This window comes from Lasiodiplodia theobromae, assembly GCF_012971845.1.
Source record: "Lasiodiplodia theobromae strain AM2As chromosome Unknown scaffold_9, whole genome shotgun sequence".
Lineage (NCBI taxonomy): Eukaryota > Fungi > Ascomycota > Dothideomycetes > Botryosphaeriales > Botryosphaeriaceae > Lasiodiplodia > Lasiodiplodia theobromae.
Window position 1 is genome coordinate 127877 of NW_023336585.1, and position 20581 is coordinate 148457.

Here is a 20581-nt window from a genome sequence, read left to right on the forward strand (position 1 = left end):
GCGCGCGCACATACTTACACACGGACTCACCAACAGAGAACACTTCATCAGAGGTGATGACAGAATAATAGGAATAATTATCGATAGGGATGTTCACAGTCGGACCGTATCGGAGGTCCCGTGTGTCTCCATCTTTTGACGTGTTCTTCTTGTCTCTCCTGACTTGTGTGAGGAACGACTTGCTCCGTTGCCTTCTGCTCCTTGTTTCTCTTTTACCTCCTTCCTTGGTTCCCTTGTGACACACCGCTGACTCAAAGAAACATCCGATGTCTCGTGAGTGACGAAAGGGTTCATCGTCGGTCTCGAGTACGTAGTTCAGTAATCACGAGGCATGCACAGCAGAATGAGCATGGTGCCATCAACCGAGTAGGAAAGGAGGCATTCCCGTCTGTTCGGCACCGGGCTTCTAAATGCCGGGCGATTCATCTTCCCCGCGTTGGAAATTTGGGAACGACAACGGAGCAGTGCGGGTGGTTCTTCGCTTTCTCACCGCCGGCCCATGTTTCCCCACTATCCAACCATACTTGCCAAGAACGGTTAGCGCCGCGGATGTGCGTGGATTCTAGACGTTTCCCGTGCGCGCGGACTCGGCTTTTCCTCGCGCACGAACATCTACCGTGCTTTTTTTTTTTCTCTTATCGATTACTGTTGTGTCTGAATCCAGCAGTTGCAGGCGGAAGGGGTGGTTGTGATGTTCAGATGGTGTGCGAACATCTATCCCATGCATGTTTCGTTTTCACCCAACTTGTACCCCGCTCCCACACTCCGACACCAACACGCTGGTAGATTGCTCCTTCTTATGACACATTCCATGTGGACACCTCATAAGCTTCCCTCATGCGCCGCCCATTCCGCCCCCCGAATCATTTCCCGACAGCTGCCCAAGCAAAAAAAAAAAGGGCCGCAACAAAATACGAAATGAACAGGTCTCGTGAGCACTGCACGGACGAGCTTGATGAATCTGGCCATTCCTCCATTTCCCCCCCGCATCTGCACTCGTAAGCAACCTCTAGAAGCCGGGCCGGACCGACGCCCAAATGATGTGTCTCCTCCCCCCAAGTCATCCCGAGAGCTTTCCCGGGCTGGGAGCTTGGGCCCGTGTCCACCACCCCTTTCTTGGGAAGTGTGCCCTGACCACCTCGACACAGCTCTGCTGTTCGAAGATCTGCGCAGGGATTATGCATACAATGCTCGGGATATCCGATGGGAGCCTTTTCTTTACTTACTCGTTGTTTGCTCGGTACCTTGTATAGATTCTCTCATGAGTGCACGGCTTGATTGCTAGCTCGTCCTTTTGTGTGTGTGTGTGTGTGTGTGTGTTGATAGGACGTTCTTTCATATCATTCATTTGACTGCATCTTCCGCTTCGAATGCTGCTTATTTCCGGTTTAAAGTGTCCAATCTTTTTGTGGCACGGCTCTCAGCACTTACTATTTGTACCATGACAGTCAAACGTGAGGGCATTGAAGATAGTTTCTTGAGAAAATTTGACTTGGTCTAGAAATATGGCGTCCCGTTTACGCTAGTGGTTGAATTCAACGTGTGTATTCTATTTGTATATTTTTTTTTTTTGGAAACCCATAACGTCCGAACAGCATGCTGCTTCAGTTGCCCACCTGAGAAGACTGTTTAGACTAGCGTATGAGATGAAGAGTAACCGATATCAATTTTTAGCAGAGCAGTCACAAGATACATTCAATTTCTCTGTTTGCTCTTCCTAGCCGCAAATATATGAATGGATGTAGCGACCGTATACGAATGACGTCTTGGGCAGAGAAAAAGAGCTCAAAAAGCAAGATGACGGATTGAAGAGAACAAAAGAAATTGCCTAGCGGCAGGTTAAGCCTTGTTGCTCTTTCCCTCCATCTCCACACGACCAGTCTCACTCACCACCACTTCCGAGTTACATGAACGCCGAGCGTGTGCCTCAGCACAACATCCCATCACGAAGAAGACCTTCACCAACAGCAAACACATGAATCGAGAACAGAAATTCCCAGAAACCGCCATGAATGCACATTGCTAAACAAGAGTGTCTATCCTACCTTCCCCCCACCACCAACCCACGGCCGTACATACATGCACCCTTTCCCCTCCCCCCCTCCGAAAGCCAAAAACACAACAAGAAAAAAAAAACCACAACCCCACCCAGCAAAATTCCACCACCCCTCCATTCCCTCCAACTACCCTACACCCCCTTCAACTCCTCCAACACCCCCCTCAACCTCTCCCACCCCTCACTCCCCTCCCACGTCTCCTTACCGCGACTACACACGCCCTTGACCGCACTGCGCGCCTTAAACTTCCAATCCTTCATAACAACCTGCCCACTCCCCGCCGCGAGGCCCTCCGTGCGCTCGCGCGGCCCGAGACTCTCATACGCGGCCACGAGCTCGACCGTCGCGTCGACGACCTCGTTCCACGCGGCCTCGGGCAAGCTACCCGTCTCCCAGCCCGGCCTGCTCGCCGTCGCCGCGCGCCAAGCCTTCTCGTGCGCGTCGAGCGCGGCGGCGGGCTTGCCGCGCCAGAGGGCGAGGCGGGCGACGGTGGCCCAGAGGGCGCGGGAGCCCGTGATGAGCGGGACGACGGCCTCGTCGACCATGCGGACGAGCATGCGCGTTGGGCCGGGCCGGGTGGGATCGTAGCCGTTGGCGTTTTCGTCGAGCGCGATGACGTCGCGGACGAGGGCGTCGAGGATGGCGGCGTCGACGCATTTCTCGCCGTCCGTGGCGCCGCGGAGGTCGATGAGGCGGCGCTGCGCGGTGATGATGTCGGTGAGGGCCGGAGGGTTGAGGGACGCGGCGACGGTGAGGAGGTTGTCCCACATGCGGAAGTTGTCGAATTGCAGGTGCGCGGCGCGCTTGAGGGCTTTGAGGGCGTCGCGGCGGTGCTGCTGGGGGTCGCGCTGGCGCTTGGTCGTGTCGATGTGGTTCGGGTCGTCTTCTTCCTCGTCGTCGAGCTTCGGGGCGGGAGCGGCGGCGTCGGCGTCGTCGTCCGTCTTGGGCCCGAGGTGGAGCAGGGCGGCGGCCAGGTTGCTCCAGGCCTCGGCGTCGTTGTCGTCGAGTTGGACGACACGCGTGAAGGCCTGTACGGCGCGCTCAAACTCGCTGAGCTCGAGGAGTGCGCAGCCCAGAGCGAACCAGCTCTGCTGGTTGAGCTGGTTCACGCGGAGAGACTTGGAGTAGGCGTTGGCAGACTTGACGAAATCCTTCTCGGAGAAGTAGTGACGGCCGAGGGACCGTTGAGCGCGGGCGTACCGCTCTCCAGAGACCTCCCAAGCCTTCTCGTACATCGAGAGGTCCTTGTCAATGTCACCGAGAATGCAGTACAGTCTGGGCGCATCACCAGGTGCCGGGTCCCTCGGTGCACCCTCCCACTTCTCATCATCACCCGCTGCGTCATCGTTGCCGTCTGTTGCGTGGAAGAGCTCTCTCCGTATGATCCGCTTAGCCTTGTCCTCTCTTTCGGTAGCAGCCCAGCACAGCGCAGCCTCAGCCCACATGCCCAGACGCTCGTAGATTTCCAGCGCAGTGCGGAGGCCGCCCATCTTGACCCACGTTTGCGCCAGCTCGGATTCCAGCTCCCACCGTGCCGGCGTGCACAGCTGGAAGATGTAGCGCAAGCGCTCCGAGACCGGTGCGGAGTCTTCTTCTTGCGGCCGCGGCAGGAACGTAGAGACAGAACCGTCCCCTGAAGCATCAGCGGTGGACCCACCTCCGGCAGTGTCTGCAATAACCTGGTCCACGAGGGCTTGAAGCTGCAGCAGGCCACGCTCAGCAGTCCTTGATCTGTAGCCCTCGATCCTGCTGCGGACCAGCAGGGCCTGGGTGTAGACTTGCCAGTTGGAGCTACCACCCTCGAGCACACGAGTGGCATAGGGAACCGTTTCCTCTCTAGTCAAGCCGTTCTGAGGGGATGTATTCGTGATCGACGAGGCCAGCGAGAGCAGAATAATGGAGTCGAGCGGGTCGAGCTTTGGCTGGTTACTTGGATCCAGAGCGGCCAAGCTGGGCGGTAACGAGCTCTCGTCCTGAACATCCGTTGACGAGCTGGGCTTCTCCGTGAAAGATATTGACTCCAGCAGCGTGTCGTCGTTGAGATCCAGGTTCTTAGGCTTCGATTCCGCATCGCCGTTCTCCTCCGCGACAGCCTTGCCCTTCCCCTTGCCCGCCTCGTCTTCCGTCTCCGTTCCCTTACTCCTCGCCAGGACGACAAGCTGACTGGTATCCTTCTCCTGGTACTTCGTCCGCTTCCCGAGCAAGCCGGTCAACGCGAACTCGAACCCCCTCTCCTTCGCCGCCCTATCCAGGTCCTCCCTCGCCTTCTTGTCGAACCCGTGCAGTGTATGTATCGACGCCCTCTCCAACAAAAACGGCACCCTCACCTCCCTCACCCTCACCACCTCGTCCTCCTCCCCCTCCTTCAACAGCTCCCCCTCCAACGCCTCCAACTCCCCATAAATCGCCGCCTGCAAACTCGGCGCCACATCCCCACCCCCAAGCAACCGCTGCCGCAACACCAACACCCGAACCTTCGCCCAACACAGCGCCGTCGTGACGACCGCGCTCGCGCCCACCGCCGCCTCGAGCTCGCCGTACGCGCCCGCCAGCACCGCCTCAGCGAGGCACAACAACTCGACGTTCGGCGTGCGCGCGTAGGCAGCCGCGCCATCAGCGCCCAGGCTCTGGACGAGCCTCGCACGCGTCTCCCTCAGCTTCTTCTCCTTCTCCTTCTCATCATCGCCATCGCCATCGCCATCACTCGCAACCAACACGCCGGACGGCGCGAGCACGACATCCGCCGACCGGAACGGCAGCGGCGGGCCCGTGACGGCGGCCTGCACGAAGGCGCCCAGCGCGGCGAGCGCGACGGCGGCCAGCTCGACGCCGACGCGCGGCTTGTCCGCCTCGGGAGTGCTTTGCAGCAGCGTCGTCAGCCGGCGGTGCACCCAGTCGGTCCAGAGCGGGTAGTCGGCTGGTGAGGTGGGCGCGTCCGGGATGGGCTGGTGGCCGAGCAGCGCGCGGGCGGTGTCGGACTGCGACAGGAGGGCTTCGAAGTTGCCGGCCTCGAGAAGGTCGAGCTGAGAGCTGATAGAGGGGGCAGAGGCCGTCGCGGCCGTAGCGGCGCGCCGAAAGAAGGCGAGGAAGGCGTCGTCTGACATCCTCTCTCTCTCTCTTCTCTTATCGTCTCTTCTGCCTGTTTTTTTTTTTTTTTTTGCGTGCTCCCTTCTCTCTTTCTTTCCTGGCTCTTTCTTTTCGTCTGGTTGATTTGCTTTTCGAAATATCACACTCGATCAGTGCCCTTTTCCCCTCCTCAAACGCGGGCGCAAAAAAATTGAAAAGGTCTGAGGAGGTTCGGTGGGTGACTGTTGAGTTCTAAAAAGTCATTACCCAAGCAGGGTCCAGTGTTTGGACCGAAAATTCCTCCCGAAGAAATACCGGTAGGGCAGCATTTTGCCTCGAGAAACTTAGCCAAGGCCTTGCTGCCCCGCCCCCACTTCGCGCCGCATCGTACCGCTGGTCATGAAGCTTCGATCACACGAGGCGGATATGCACACGCGCGCGTCTATCTCAAACATCTTCAGACGAAATGATCTTAATTCATGATCCTAGCGCTAGGTACCATTCCCCAAGCCTCCACGGATATGAGGGTCTCTCCGCAACCCCGCCAGGAAAAGAAATTTAGTAAGCCAAAAGCATCAACAAAAGGAAAAAAAAAATTAAGGATATCGTGGTCGTCGTCAGTAGTGCCAATGCTCAGTAAAGCTTTCGAAGAAGCAATACGTCCCAAACGCAAAACCAGCTCAGCAAAAAACAGCAACGAGAATAATAGAGACCGTTGAAAGCCCATCATCCTCTCGTGGATTCTCACTACGCAACACAACAACGCTTTAGTCCGAGTCGCTCGACGAGCTGCTGCTGCTGCTCCCGCCCCTGCTCTTGGACCTGTGCTTGTGCTTGTGCTTGTGACCGTGGCTGCTGTAGCTGGGCGGGTAGAGGCCGCCGATGGCCGCCGACGAGCCGCCGTAGTGAGAGCCGTGGTCGCTGCTGCCGTGCTTCTTATGCTTCTTGTGCTTCTTCTTCTTCTTGTCCCTGCAGGTTTTGGTTAGCAACTACTACATTAAAGGGTGTGAAACCAAGAGAGAGAAAAAAAAAAGGAGGCAGAGAAAACCACTCACTTCTCATGATGATTCTCCAACATATTCGCCCCAATCGCACCAGCCACCATCCCACCAATCGTCCCCAACGCTCCTCCACCCATCTTGTGGCCCAAGAACGCGCCGCCCGCGCTACCCAGCACCGTCGCGCCTAAGCCGCGATCGCCATCCGCCGGCAGCGGAGTACCGTCGGGGCCGTACTGCTGCGCGCGCTCGTGCTCACCGCCGTAACCCTGCTGCGGCGGATACTGCTGCTGCTGGTGCTGGTTGTTGTACCCATACTCGCTACCACCTGGTGGAGGCGCACCGCCGTACGGCGCGGGCGGCGGGTAGGGCGAGTGCGTGTTGCTACCGCGGTTGTAGTCATCGCCGCCGGTGGGGTACGGGGCGGCGGTGACGGCGTTGTTGTAGCCGGGGGCGGGCGAGTAGGAGCTGTGGGGTGGGGGCGCCTGCGAGTATTGGTTGCCGTTGTTGTTGTAAGGGTCGTATTGCTGCTGAGGAGGAGGCGGCGACTGGTACTGGTTGTACTGGTCTTGCGGCGGGGGAGGATAGGCGCCCTGGTTGGTTCGCGCCGTAGCGGCGGCTTCTGGTCAGCCCGTGTCCATACTCATTCGCTGTGGGGGACGCCCGGCTGAAAAAGGCCGTTGTATTCGCATGCTTTGCGCGAATTCTCTTATGAAAAGGGTTGCGCGCGGCGCAAAACTCACCTGTTGCGGAGGATAGGGACTGTGACCGCCATATTGGCCTTGCGGCGGTGGAGCGGCGTTGTAGCCCTGTTGGCCGTAGCCGTAGTCTTGGTGACCGCCGCCGCCGCCGCCGCCGCCGTAGTAATCGTGACTTGACATGATGTCGCACACCAGTAGGTTAAGTGAGGTTGTTGTGTTCCGTGACTTGCAGCTGTTGTGATATGTTATGCGCGTGCGCTCCCGAGCTTTGGGGGGCCTGATGAGTAGTGGCTGCGGGGGAGGGGTTGGTTGGGAGGAATGGCCAGCGAAACGATCGAGAGATGGCAAGGCAGCGGCCGGATTTAATAGGAAGAGATCTCAGGTAACGTGGGAAGGAGCGGATAGATCCAGCCCGGTCAGCTGCTGACGTGCGGCAGTCATTCGGGCGAGCTGAAACGACGAAATGACCGCGGCTGATGATGGGCTTCGTCCTGATTACCCGGTTGGGATGCTGTCCAAATGATGCGGCTGGGGCTCAGCACAGCCGCATTATTTGATGACTGCTGCGCCATCCTTCGGCTTTACCGGCGCTACTGTAAAATGAGATCACCACCACCGAAACATTGATGCTACATCGTACACTTCATACAACCGACTACAGAAGTACATGTCTACCGAACAGCACGCAAGAATGAATGCCGCAAGGAAGAGAAATCACAGCCAAGAAGCAATGCTGCTCGCAAACGCAGGACAATCACGATGATGACCTCCCCAAACGAGCGACAACCCCTCTCCAAGTATACAAAACAGGCAGCAGCTCTCCCAAGTCAACAAGAAGACACTAGCTCGCCTCAGCCCCACACGCTACCAATATCCTCCTTTTTTTTTTTTTGTTTTTCTGTCCGTCACCTTGACGTACCCTTCTCACAGTTTGCAGTTCCGTCATAATATACCTATTTCCTGCCGCCCTTCTTCTTCGCAGCGACAACCTTGAAAGCAAGATCCTCCTTCGCCGCACTGGTCTGAGCAGCGCTGGCGGTGGAAGAGCCCTTCTTCGCGACCTCGCTCCAGCCACCGGAGCCGTTAGCCGGACCAGGGCTGGAGGTGCCAGAGTTCTCGATGATGCCCTTGTCGGCGAGCTTACGGCGGCGGATGAACTCCTGAGCGAAGTGGCGAGAATCAATGGTGCGGGACACAGAGTGAACTGCCTCGGTAACAATGTCGAGATCACTGGGGAAGCTGAGCATGTTGCTGACGAACTCGTTGGCTAGGATGGCGTTAGCATAACATTTTCACTCTTTTGACAACCATGAACTTACGATCAGTATCGCCCACGAGGTCATTCCTGAGCTCGTTGGCAGCCCACTTCTTGAACTCTTCCTTGGCATCGAGAGTGCCGGACGGTGGAGCAGCCTGAGCTGGGGTACGGGGAGCGGCGGCCGGCTTGGGCTTGATAGCCGAAATGCTTCCAGCACTGGCAGTGCGGGTAGCGGCGGGGGAAGCAGGAGCAGCAGCCGGAGCAGGCGTCTTGATCTTTCCACTCGCGCCCACCGTGGTCCAGGCACCGCCGGGAGCGTTGCCCGCAACCGGAGTCTGCTTGCTCGCGAGGTCAGCGTAGCGCTTGCCTCCGCTCACAGCCTGGGACAAGCTGGCAGTGGTAGCAGCAGCAGCGGCGGCACTAGCAGCACTGGCGGCGGCGGCAGCAGCAGCTTTCTGCTTGCGCGCCTCCTCTTCCTTCTGAATCTGCTGCAGCGTCTTCTTAACGGGACCGGCAGAGTTGGGAGTCTTGGCAACGGTTGCCTTGGACCAGGCAGATGGCGTACCAGGTGCATTGACCGGCGAGGCACTGCTAGCCCAGGTGGCACTTGAGGGAAGGCTAGGCTGGGGCTGGGCCTGCTCAGCCATAGCGAGCAGTTCTCTGCGCTGGGCCTCAGCACGAGCCGCCTGAGCAGCAGCCTCGGCCTCCTCACGCTGCTTGGCCTCTGCCTCTTGGATTTCCTTGAGAGAGGGACCCTTGGGTGCCTCAACAGTTTCCTTGGCCCAAGGAGCAATGGAAGCACTAGGAGTGTCGACCGAAGGGGTCTGAGAGCGGGAACGGGTCTCCTGGTGAAGTGCATCGGCGAGGTTCTGCTTTCTCTGGGCCGCTGGCGCCGGGAGAGGAGAGCCAGACTGAGGCGGAGGGAAGGGCATGGGCATGGAAGTGTCGACCTTGGCCCATGGAGACTGGGGAGCCGGTGTCTGCTTGGCGGAGGCAGCCTTGACTTGCTCAGTCAGGGAGAGCGGCTCGGAAGGCTTCGATGGGGTTTCGGTCTCCTTGACGGTTTGAGCAGCGGTTTGAGCAGGGGTGGACGGCTCCTCCCTCTCCTCTTGCTGAAGGGGCTGCTGGTTTTCTTGCTCCTCAACAGTGTTCACAGCAGTCTCGGCAGCAGCCGCAGCCGCTTCCCTGTCGTGCTCCTCCCTGAGATCCTTGAACTGCTGAAGACGATCGGCAGATTGCTCCGCCATGTGGCCTTCATCGTCCTTGATTTGAGAATCATGGTCGCTCTGCTCACGGTGGAGGCGAGCCCGGTCGTTCAACATGTTAGCAACCTGCTGGGCGTGAGTACCATCCTGCTGCGGAGAGCCGAACGAGCCAGGGGCGGCACCGAAAGGCATCTGGCCAGCTCGGCCAAAGTTCATGCGGTCCAACATGGCTGGCAACTCCTCCCTCGAACTTCCTAGGCCCTCCACCCCGGCACCTATCGGCGATAGACCGGAGGCCGGGCCGGGACGAAAGGAATTGTCAAAGAAACCCGCCATGCCAGGCAGAGGGCCCTGGGTAGGCGACGGCTGGTAACCGCCAGGAGAAGCGATGCTGCCGAAGCTGGGCTGGCTGTGCAGGCTGTGGGCACTAGAGTGGTGGTGAAGCTGGTGCGGATGCATGCCCATCTGCATTTGCTTGACAATAACCTGCTGCTGGGCGAGATGCTCCTTCTGTCGCGCCATGAGGTACTGTTCTTCCTGCTTACGACGCTCCAGAGCATTCTGCTGCTCAGCAGTCAACGTAGTTCCAAAGCTGGGGAAGCTGTTCGGGAACGGGGGTTGGGCACCGGCAGTGAGCCCGGTGTTAGCCCACGCGTTTCCAGGCTGAGTAGACGGCGGGCCGTGAGGAATGCCGATCTGAGGGACAAGGAAGGGCTCGCGAGAGTTGCCAATCCGGCGGATGAGCTGAGCAAGCGGCTCGTACTCTGGGTCTTCCTCCTTCTTGACCAACAGTTCCGGGGAGAAGAAGCCGGCCTTGAACCAGTCGTGCATCTCAAGACCAGTCCAAGGACCCTGCGCCTTGCCCGACGGATCACGGTACACCCATCTCATCCGATCAGGCATGACCATAGTACGCTGCTGGGCAGCTGGCGGCTGGTTGGAAGCAGAGCTGCTGACGTTCGGAGGCTGACCGGGAATTCCCTGGGGGACATGACCGATGGGTCCCTGCTGTTGAGTCGTGGCGAGAGTAGGCGTCTGCGCGGCAGCACTGCTGGCAGTAAACTGGCCCAAGCCTTCCATGGCGCTTCCATCGTTGTTGCGAAGACTGTTGGCCAGCATCTCATCAAATACGCCGCGGCCGCCTCGGAAGGGACTGTCAGTCTCTCTGAGAGGCCCAGCGTTACCGCCAAAGGCGTTCCTGGCAAACGAACCAGGCTGGCGGTCGCCCTCAGCAGAGCCATCATCTCCACCGCCAAACCGGTTCTGCTCGCTGGTCCTCATTTGCTCCTGCATGGCAGTCGGGAAGAGCGATCCAAGCTTGCTGCCACGGCCGATCGAACCAGTACCCGACAGTCCGGCGCCAAAACCAGCGCCATAGAGGTTGTTAGGACCAAGTCCCGCGAGGCTGGGGGAGTGCATTTCGCCGACAGATCCAAAATTGTCAGCGAACTGCGGGTTGAAACGCTCCCGGCTTGGAGTGCCAACCGCAGGTTGAGTTGGCGTCCAAGCCGCAGATCCTCCCAGTCCCGGCAACCCTGCAAGGCCTCCAAGTGAAGGGAATCCTCTGTTAGGCCCGACACTCGACGTCTGGCTACGGTCGCTGGCAGCGGCCTCATAAGCGGAAGACACGCGGCCCATGTTGCCAATGCCACCAAAAGGCGTCATGCCTGAAGCGGCGGCAGGATCGTTCATGAATCCACCTAGGCCTGGGAGCGTAGTGTTGTGGATATCAGAACCGTCCGTATCAATGTCCTCAGATTCGTGCTTGTCCTGCTGGGGGCTCTGGTACGGGTTTGTGTCGGTTGGACTCATAGGTTCATTTCCGTGGTGCTGAGGAGTGTGATGATGGAAGGCATCACGGCTCTGGAGGAAACTGCTGAATCCAGTGTTATCCGCCGTCATGCCGAAGGCAGAAAAGCCACTTTCATCCCTGGAGTCCTGGCGCTGCGGGGTTCCAAAACCGGTCATTTGGCGACGCGGAGGGCTGGTGTCCTGGCCACCACCGAGAGCAGCACTGCCCGAGCGCATGTTATCATCATCGGGAAATGGATCGGTATCATTGCTCAAGGGACGGTTTGCACGAGATTCCATCCACGAAGGAGTCTGCCTGCCCTGATCATTCTCGGGAACCTTCCCAAGGCTGTTCATGGATGCCTTCTCCCTCAAAGTCTTCTGCATGTCCTCGGAGCTGTCCTTGTTCATCAGACCCTTGAAACGACTCTCGCCACGCAAAGCTGCCAGTCCAGGTCTCTTGTCAGTTGGAGTGGAGGCTTGCCCCGTGTTCGCCGCAAGTGAAAAGTTGCCGAAACTGCCCATGGGTGAGAAACCAGCACTCTGCGGGCCAGCGCTCCACGGAGAAGATGGGCCAGAGAGACCAGCGCTGAAGGGACCAGTAGTGCTACGCTTCAAGCCGAAAGGAGGGTTTCCAGCATCGCCTTGAGCCTTGTCTTTGTCGCGCTCCTCTTGCCCAGTGCCCGGACCCGCGCCGGGCTCCTTGTAGTCCGTGCGTCGGCGCAGAAGTGCGGGCGGGGGAACAGCAGCGTTGGACTCTTGCTGAAACCTGCTGGTGGCTGGGGAGCCTGCTGCAGGGAAAGGATAGGCTTCTCCTGTATCGCGTCGGCGCGTGCCTGGGCGGTTGGTTGTCGGAGAGGCTAATCCGTAATTACCTGGGCCATTGGCGTGCGAGACGGACGTCTTGCGACCTAGGCCATCCTTCGCGTTGTTATCCTTGTTCGCATTTTGGTTGGGTAATTTGAGCGGCGAATTGACGGATGAGGTGAAGGCCTGTGGACACGTTAGCTGGCTGGGGATGAATTTGGGGACATGTCCCATTGAGTCAAAACAATCAAGGAAAGCGAGTCAGAGCAAGTGTGTAGCGAAGACACGGCGCAAACAGATTCATGCGACTCCAAGGGAGTGCGCCGGCGCAGAGCTTACCTCTTTCTCCTCCTCGGTCATCTCCGTCAGGCCCAGAGGTTGCATGGAGCCGTCTCGATCCCAGCATACGTCAGGCCCGGGTGGATTCTCCTTGCCGTGCTCGTGACTCCTGCCCCACGCGCCTCCAGACGCGCCGTTCAAAGACTGCGGCTCCCACCCTCCAGCATACAGTGCGTCCAGGCCATCGTCAGAGTCCAGAGGTAGCTGGCGAAACAATGACAGCAGCGAGTCCTTGGGGTATCGAGTTTCAACAGCAGCGGCGCCGTTTCGGTGCGGTGGCACGTAGACGCCGGGGCTTGACGCGTTGATGGTGGCAGCGTTGGAGAGAGAGGTGGCGTGCGAAGGGCGGCGGAAGGTCTGAGTTGCGCCGTTTGCGCGGCGAGCCCTGTCTCGGTCAGCAGATCAGGTGGTAGCAGCAGATCCAAAGCGCGGCTCGGATTTGGGCAGGCGGGCGCTGAGAAGTCGCGTGGCGGGCAGAGGGGCGGGTGTACTGACCATTCGCCGCCGGAGTCGTTACGCGTCGAGTTGGCGGTGGAATTGCTGCCCGCGGCAGCGGATGCGAATGTGGAGGGAGCCATTTGGATAGCGGTCGTGTGGTGGATAGCGGGGTGTGGGCGCGTGGTGGTGTGTGGTGGTGGTTGAAGGACCGTGTCCCTGTGAGAATTGTGCGGTGCGGCGGCGGCGATCCTGGACAGCAGACGGGCTAGCGCGCTGGGCCGAGGAACGTCGGGATGCAAGGTGGCGGGAGAACGCTGGAGTCGCAGGCAAAGACGGGTCGCTTTTGCTTCGAGAGCTGCTGAGGCTGGGAGCGTGCTTGAGGACAGGCGTGCTGTAGCTAGCTGCAACCAGCAAAGTTGATCCTCGACGAATTCTACTGACGCTGCTATCACGTGCGCCAAGCCGGCCCGCGCCCAACGCTGTCCGCGCAGCTAACCGCCCCGTAAGGCTCGGCCTCCAGATCAGGGGCGCTGCAGCTCTCGCCGGTGGCGCTCGCAGACCCGGAGATCGCTGCGCCCTGCGAGATGGGCGGTGGACCGCTGCCGTTGTCCCCGCCGCCGCCGCTGCTGGCTGCGCACCCGGCGAGCGGGTGTGTGACATCACCGCTGCTTGCCCGCGACCACCGCAACACCATTTCTTTGCAATAGTCCCCGCAGAGTGATCCCCCCCTTACTTGTTCTGTCTAGATTGACCATTGCCATTCCTGTGGATTCGAAATGTCCCTTCGACTTCCGTCACGCCTTCGTCACTTTTCCGTGGATTTGCAGCTTTCGTCTGGTCCGAGTGCCTGCCTGGGAGTTACATTTTATGCTTAACGCGTTCGCCGCCATACCGACTTGTTGGGCTCCTGAGTTAAAGTCGCTACGATACTACCGACAGGCCTCAGAGCTTGCAAGCACACCGCATTAAACCGTCTATTCCACAAAGGATGCGCTTACACATCCTAGTACGCCGAAAAGGAATAGACCCATTCAAAGCTCGTCCCTGTTGGGCGCATCTGGTCACCTCGCGCTAGTCACTGCGATGGTACGCTAAATACAGCTTCGCCATCATACCGCCAGGCAAACCTCTTTTCTAGTTATGTGTCATCCTGCCACAAGTCACGATGCAGCTCCATATTCAGGTCTCGGAGTTGTAATTGGAACCGTTGGAAGTCTCCCTGGAAATAGAGTTATTACAACCGCTCTCGTTTCTGAAATCACAAGGTCTGGCCGTCACAGCTAACAATCTACATCGTCCCGCAAAAGAGTTGGTTTGCTTGCAAAAGATGACAGACGCTAACATCTCTCATGCTCCAAAATTGGTAGTTGGGCTTGCTTATCTCTTCGGTGAGTCGTATCTTGAAGAAATGTGATGAGTTGCATCGTATGGAACTTCAACATCTTTAGGAGGAGTGACGTGGTCATTCATGACGACTTGCTGGACTCCATATTTTGGATGAGCTCTTATTATTCTTCTGGCTATGAGAGGCCGTAGAATGAAGTGCTCATTAGAATCGCATATAATACAGGAGATCGTCACTTCGCATCCTGGCTTCTCCATGTAGACAGATTGCTTAGATATCAATCATTGTCGTCCAAGTTCTGCCACAAGCTTGATAGATTTCTTTGATGACGGTGAATTTTGTCTGTTTGGCTGTCTGAATGATAGTTTGGCCACGGTCAGCCATGGAGTTGTTTATGTTCCCATGACTCTCAAAATATTGGAAACATACCCATTATAAAGCTCCTGCCTGTTTAACTTTCGCTTTGCTAAGGGAATATTTAGACAATCTCTTACTTTCAGCCAGGTGTACTGTTTAGCCGCATCATTAAACCATAAAGTCAAGACTAAAGTATTCATTAATGGCCACACAAGCGTACAGGTGCGCTGCAGCGTTTGAAGGATTGGATTTGACCCAGGAAAACTGATATTTTTCACAGCCCCGGGCAACCTCGCGAATTTCCGGAAGTTTGTTTGAATGGTCTAGAGGATTGCCTGACTTACGATCAATAACACAGAGATTGGAAATTCGGAACGTACAATGGTTCTATCTACTGCGGCCAAAACGGCATGTACCAGCTAGCTAGGGAATACGGGCCGTTGGAGAACGCCCGAGACCTGAAAAGATACTTTGATAGGCGGAAGGCCAACGACGAAATCGGATCCTCGAGCAAATTCAATCCGCACCTTCACAGAGCACCTGACGAAGACCCGGTCGTACGTGGGTACTTGAGGCTATCTTACGGACGCGAATGTATAATTTTTAATTCCACATGTACGTCCGGATGATGGCTTCAACGACCCATGACATGAGCGAAAACAAGTTCAGCCAGTCTCCAGCTGCCAACGAAAGTTCCCGTGGACTCCATGCCGGGCGCCTTGTGGTTTCACGCCATAGCTTTCAGAAGGCTCTTGGAAGTCCGGTGACAGGTAGCGCGCCTTCCACCTTAGGCACCAACAGGGTCCAGCATATGCAGGTGCTCACCGTTGCCACGGCGGCGGTCACCTTGCCAGCACCAGCACCTGACTGGCCAGCATTGATGTATATATATCTTTCCAGCTGTATCTGCACTCCCCTTCTCTTCTTCTTTTTGCCAGACTCCATACCACCTCGTGGGACCCAGTGTTGGTAAGACCCATCCCACCAAATTATTGAGCATAAAACTCTGCTCTGCCACTTCAATCGTACCAAATAGTTGGATGGCCCATCTTTTACTCCGCTGACTAAATGATTTGGTCTCCGATAGATACCAAGGCTTTCCCATTACAGCTCAACACCACCGTCCATCCTAAGCCAGCAGCCATGCTGCTCAAGTCTCGTGCGGGAGTCTTGCCTTTCGGCATCCTATGGCTCCTTCTCCTTTTCTGCTCAGTGCTGGCACCTGGTGCTGATTCGCGTGCTGTCATCACCACCGAGAATCTGGACCTCAAGCATGCACTCACGAACATCACGAAGCTCATGAAGAAAGATGTGGGTACCTCTTGTGACATTTCTCTTTGTGAAATCGATGGAAGTCTTTGCGAGACGGACCCCGACAACAACGATGGAGACGAGTATGATGACGACTGCGATGAGGACAACCTTGATGATTGCCCTCCTGCAGAGGTCGACACTACCGATGATACCGCCGCTAAGCGTCGTACCTACGAGGTCCGTCTCGGTTCCGGAGCGGCCGTAATTCTTACGGGCATGAACTATCCCTCCATCGGAAAGCTGTTGAAAACTAAGAAGGGAAGCCTGGTATACCAATATGCCATGCAGCCTGAGAATTCGGAAAGTTGCGAGAACACTTTTGTGGTTGCAAACAAAATTCAGGGCACTGATCCTCCCGAGTCTACCGTCACTGAGCACATCCTCGAGGTAAGTGTTTCTCCCTCGAACTGAGATTAATTCTAACTCAACCTCTTTAGCTCCAAACTATTTCTCAATGGGTAATAAAGGTTAGCTCTGGCAATTTAATTACAAAAGTCGACGACAAGTGCTTTACCGACTTCTGGGTAAAGTCGTCGTTGCCCAGCAATATCCCGAAAATGCAGAGCGGGGCCTTCAAGACTTCTACAGTGCCCAATGACCGGGTGTTCGAAGCCATGGGATCATTTCGGAACCGTGGTATCCTTCTGATTGCTGATTCTCAGATCAACCTGATCAAAGCTAGGGTACCTCGCTCCCCGTTTACTTCTTGTATGGTGCTAATAGCTTACCGCCCAGATCTGGTCGGGACTCAATATTTTCCAGGAACAAGCGGTCAATACGCTGTCGGACAATGCCGCCCTTTCTGGTGAGGACGCTGGCAAGGCAATGGGCATGATCGTGAGGCCAATTCAGGCCTTCAATTACCTGAACAACCTTCAGACTAGGTCCAGGCTATACGACACAATTGACGGCGTTCGAGATCAGCTCCAGGTCATTGAGAACAACATCCCTCAGTGTTCCGGTTTGGCTGCGAGTTGGGACGAGTTTATTCCGTGAGTGTCATGTGTTCTTCGGAGTTTTAAGTTTGTAGTTCGCTGATTGTCTGTAACTTGAACAGGCCCTTCCTCGAACAGATGGCTACAAAAACCGCAGATTGGCTTGAGCGCACAACTCGGAAAATTCTCGACAAGTTTGAGGAGGCTTTAAATGATAACCCCGACGATTCGGATTTGGAGGACCGTTTTATGGCTGTTGAGACTATCGCGGACTACCTGGAGGATGCCGCTCTTGTTACAGTCAAGGCGCCGGTCAGGCCACTTGTCCGAGTTGAGTGGCCGGACATCGACTGATGGTAGTGCTTGCGGTTGGTTGTCCCAAGCGTTTCAGATAGGCACAAAATCTTTGCAGCACAGGCTATGAGATCTTAGTACTGGCGATGGGAAGTGCGGTAGATACCACTTCGATTCCTCAATCTGATTTTACGGCGAAGTCTGTCTCAAATCGATGGAAGAGTGAAAAGCATAGAAGCTATCTCATAAATTCAATTAGCCCCAAAGTTCATTATGGGAGGCAGCTACCATGATTCAACGGTTTTTAGTCTTTGCAGATATAAAGAGAACGTGGTTCCGTATGACAAACCTCATTGAAACCAGTCAACCTATCGTGGAAAAACCGCACATGCTACTCATCCGTCTGTGTCGAAGGTGATAACTATCTATGAGTCTGCAGCCCCGCAAATACTGACTTCCGACGTGCTAATTTCACCATCGCCGCATTTTGACTGATTTCTTTGACTCCAAGATATTACCAAAGAGGCCGATGCGACGAGCAGCTGGACCTTCTCAGAAATGAGAAATGTACGGAGGGCGTGGTCCTTGGTGATAGGCTTCGTCGAAGCCGTAATGCAGCCTATCATAGAATTCTGGCAGCAACATGGAAGGATCTACCTTCATGTATCGTATCTTCTTTGGAATTGCATCGTCTCCCATCTTTTCCATCTGGTCCAGCTCCTCTTGACGATTGCGATAGGCTCCCATGGGCAGCCTGATCCTGGTGTCAAGGACCTTGACAAATGGAGCATCCTTGCGTAGTTCGAGAGCATGAGCGCGTTTCTTGTCGTCTATGATAGACTGCAAAGCCTCAGCATCGACGGCGATGCACGCAGCACGCCGCTGAATGACTCCGGCTGTCTCGGGAGTGTACTGGAAATGCCTAAAAAAAAAGTCAGTAATCTTTTGAGACCTCAGGCGGATTCTCAGCTTATCGTTTCATTCTGTAGAACATACCGAAATACTTGCTCGAAGCTGGCGCCATTCCACACTTCTTTGTTGTCTTCCACCGCCCAGTCAAGCATTGATAAGAGCTCTTTGCCTTCTGGAAGTGCGCTTTCTCGTGTGAGGTTGTTGCGGGTCTCCGAGTTGAGTAGATCCATGAACTTCTGCCAGGCTGCATCATCTTCATAGGTGAGGCGGTAAATCTTCAGTCCGAAGACCTCTTGTCCTTGTTCCTTCAAGTAGAAGAGAATACGCTCAGTCGACCTCATCTGCATGAAGGATTTTGGGCCCGTGCACGCCTTTTCCCTGGCCTCGCGCTCTGCTATCCTTTTGTTAAGGCGTTCCAAGAGGTCTCCTGCTGCCCTCCTCGCATTAGACTGACATGGCCGCTTTTCAGACTTGTCAGCGGCGTCAGGTGGTGTCTTTTGTTCGGACATGGTAGCGGAGGTTGTCGCCAGCGCCTGCAGTTGCCAACGGAGTTTGAAGAAGTTGGGTGGGAAGTGCAGGTAAGGTTGCGAATGCGGTGGTAATATAGACCCTGGGCAACGCCTTGGCACGTGCCCCTTCCTTAAGTGTCATGTGCGGGCGTTGCCCGGCTTTCCTTTCGCGAATTGGTGTCACTCAATGCCACTGACTGTAAATCAAGAAGTCAACTTAGTATTCTTTTTATATTTATTATTGTTTAGCGGGCTTCATCAGTTGCGTGACGCAAGCCTGCAGTCCACTGCCTTTTGGCGGATTCTTTCACTTCACCAAGCCGGCTGGTTGGCGTCCCGCGGGGAAGGCGTTGGAAACGCTGGTTTGCTGCCGATACAGTCCGGTTTCGATCTGCGGGGAGTAGAGCCGCGATTTCTTCCCAAACCTTGTTCCACAAATTGCCTTTCATTGTGATGTTGTCCTCTGCAGGTGAATTTCTTGCACTGCCAGGAGAGATATCTGGCATCCGCATGAGAGGACCATGTTCCTTTCTTCTCTACTCGATTCCGTAGAATGCGCAGACGGGCCCTCACCGCGCTGACAATCCTGGCAGATCCCATCTTGCTGATAACCTCCTTAGCAGTCAGGCCGTCTGTGGTGATAATAATGAGAATACGGCCCTCCTTATTGTATGCGATTGAAGGATGGTTAGTTGTTTTTATCAGAGGCGTCCTTTGCGCCTTGTTCTGACCAACTCCAAATCAATCCCAGCCGTTTTGCCTGCCTCGCAGAAAACCTATCAAAGTCATTAAAACAGGAAGAAGCACTACTTTCGCCTGATTCCCAGCGCAGAACCATAATCCTTCTTTTTCTTCTTTGAGCGGGCAAATGAGTAAGGCGATGCGTTCTCGCCGCCTGCGGGGATGCTGTTGTCGTTTTCGTTGTCATCAGCAGGGACCCTTCTCACGCCCTCATTTATGTCGGTGCGGAAAGCTTGCCGCGAAGCCTCCTCATCCTCGCGGTCCTGTCGCGCCACCTCATCGTCCAGGCCCACATTCCCACCAGCAGGACGGTGCTCTGCGAGTCGCTGCGCTCTGTCAAGTCGTGCATTCCGCATTCTAATCTAGTCCAGGGCGTCGGCGACGGCAAACTCGATCTTTGCGTCGTATGTCTTCACTTCCAGTTCGGCCATGGCATCGCGCTCGGCCTCTTCGCGCTCCAGGCGGTCCAGACGTTCCTCATCGGTCTCTTCGGCGAGCTTGGCCTCGTGCCATGGTTCAAAGTTGCGGGTTGCGCCCTTCTCACATGTATAGTCCATGTTTCGTGGGCCTGTTTTGAACAGGATTTCCGCAGAGCATCGCGTGCAGCGAATGTAGAAGCGGAATATCTTGATTGCATAGTACGACTCATCGGTCGTCTCCTTTCGCGGGTTGAATTTACGGCCCTTGCTAGATGGGAGATCTTGATATCAGTATTAGAGGATTGAAAGTGAAGAGAAGGGGGGACTTACTAGATATACTCGCCGCATGCATTGCATTTCATCGAAAAGGGGGCCATGAGTCGCACAGTCTGCACTTCGTAAGCAGCACCCTTGGGCTTGCGTTGTCAAGTGATCTTGATAGGATCAAAGTCTAGTGGGTAATACTTGGACAGGACTTTGCGCTCCGACATAGTGATCGAACGCCCGTGTTGGTTGGAGACGTTCGGGTTGAGTGTGATTACGCTGTACGCAGTGGCGGCTGCGAGGCGCGCTGGTTACGGCAGGAGCGGTGCAAAGCGGGAGAAGTGCTGCAGCGTGATGTGCGATCCGAGTTGAAGGAGGATGGTGGCGGGGGATGGGCGATGGAATATTGGTGACGGAATTAATACAGACGCTAGTAGAGTAGTAAAGTATAGTAAACGTGAAGATTTTAGTGTTTTCGAAAGAGTTTAATACTTTAATAGTATATAGTAGAGAAAAACTAAGGAAGTTATAAATTAAACTCATTATCTTAGAATGTATACATGGCGCGAGTCTATATAGCAGACGATGTTGAAGCGAGAGTCCTTGTTAAAGATGTGAAAGGATAGAAAAAAAGGACTCTCCCATGTATGGAGGGCGGTATGTACTTACCCGGAGATTTTAGCGCCGAGCTTAGAGCGGCCTAGACCGCGGCTGCCTGAACAACGCTGGCTCCTTCCACCGTTAACACCATCGTCGCCATCAGGGGACCATCAAAAATTTCAGCGTCTTCAAGGAGTCCTGCAAACGCGTTCCGCCCTCGTTCCTTTCGCC

The 20581-nt window shown here is 55.8% G+C and overlaps 6 protein-coding genes across 6 annotated transcripts; 1 reads left to right on the top strand and 5 right to left on the bottom strand.

Annotated features, from left to right (window-relative positions):
• Positions 1-2188: 2188 nt before the first annotated feature.
• On the bottom strand, positions 2189-5161 carry LTHEOB_3436 (TPR domain-containing protein; the record flags this gene model as incomplete). Its single annotated transcript, XM_035512359.1, has 1 exon — positions 2189-5161. The coding sequence occupies one exon, from the start codon at positions 5159-5161 to the stop codon at positions 2189-2191; it is 2973 nt and encodes a 990-aa protein (XP_035362524.1).
• Positions 5162-5890: 729 nt separating this feature from the next.
• Positions 5891-7002, bottom strand: LTHEOB_3437 (uncharacterized protein; the record flags this gene model as incomplete). Its single annotated transcript, XM_035512360.1, has 3 exons — positions 5891-6092; positions 6179-6714; positions 6865-7002. 3 exons carry the CDS (start codon positions 7000-7002, stop codon positions 5891-5893), a joined length of 876 nt encoding a protein of 291 aa, XP_035362525.1.
• A 773-nt stretch (positions 7003-7775) lies between these two features.
• LTHEOB_3438 (GYF domain-containing protein) lies at positions 7776-12800 on the bottom strand (the record flags this gene model as incomplete). Its single annotated transcript, XM_035512361.1, has 5 exons — positions 7776-8089; positions 8142-11891; positions 11952-12069; positions 12223-12607; positions 12718-12800. The coding sequence occupies 5 exons, from the start codon at positions 12798-12800 to the stop codon at positions 7776-7778; spliced, it is 4650 nt and encodes a 1549-aa protein (XP_035362526.1).
• A 2630-nt stretch (positions 12801-15430) lies between these two features.
• Positions 15431-16965, top strand: LTHEOB_3439 (uncharacterized protein; the record flags this gene model as incomplete). The annotated part of the gene is made up of 4 exons (XM_035512362.1): positions 15431-16063; positions 16114-16359; positions 16412-16668; positions 16734-16965. The coding sequence occupies 4 exons, from the start codon at positions 15431-15433 to the stop codon at positions 16963-16965; spliced, it is 1368 nt and encodes a 455-aa protein (XP_035362527.1).
• A 492-nt stretch (positions 16966-17457) lies between these two features.
• On the bottom strand, positions 17458-18326 carry LTHEOB_3440 (Twin arginine translocation protein; the record flags this gene model as incomplete). The annotated part of the gene is made up of 3 exons (XM_035512364.1): positions 17458-17827; positions 17902-18211; positions 18272-18326. 3 exons carry the CDS (start codon positions 18324-18326, stop codon positions 17458-17460), a joined length of 735 nt encoding a protein of 244 aa, XP_035362528.1.
• A 1103-nt stretch (positions 18327-19429) lies between these two features.
• On the bottom strand, positions 19430-19863 carry LTHEOB_3441 (mRNA splicing protein Yju2 protein; the record flags this gene model as incomplete). The annotated part of the gene is made up of 2 exons (XM_035512365.1): positions 19430-19754; positions 19817-19863. The coding sequence occupies 2 exons, from the start codon at positions 19861-19863 to the stop codon at positions 19430-19432; spliced, it is 372 nt and encodes a 123-aa protein (XP_035362529.1).
• Positions 19864-20581: the final 718 nt, after the last annotated feature.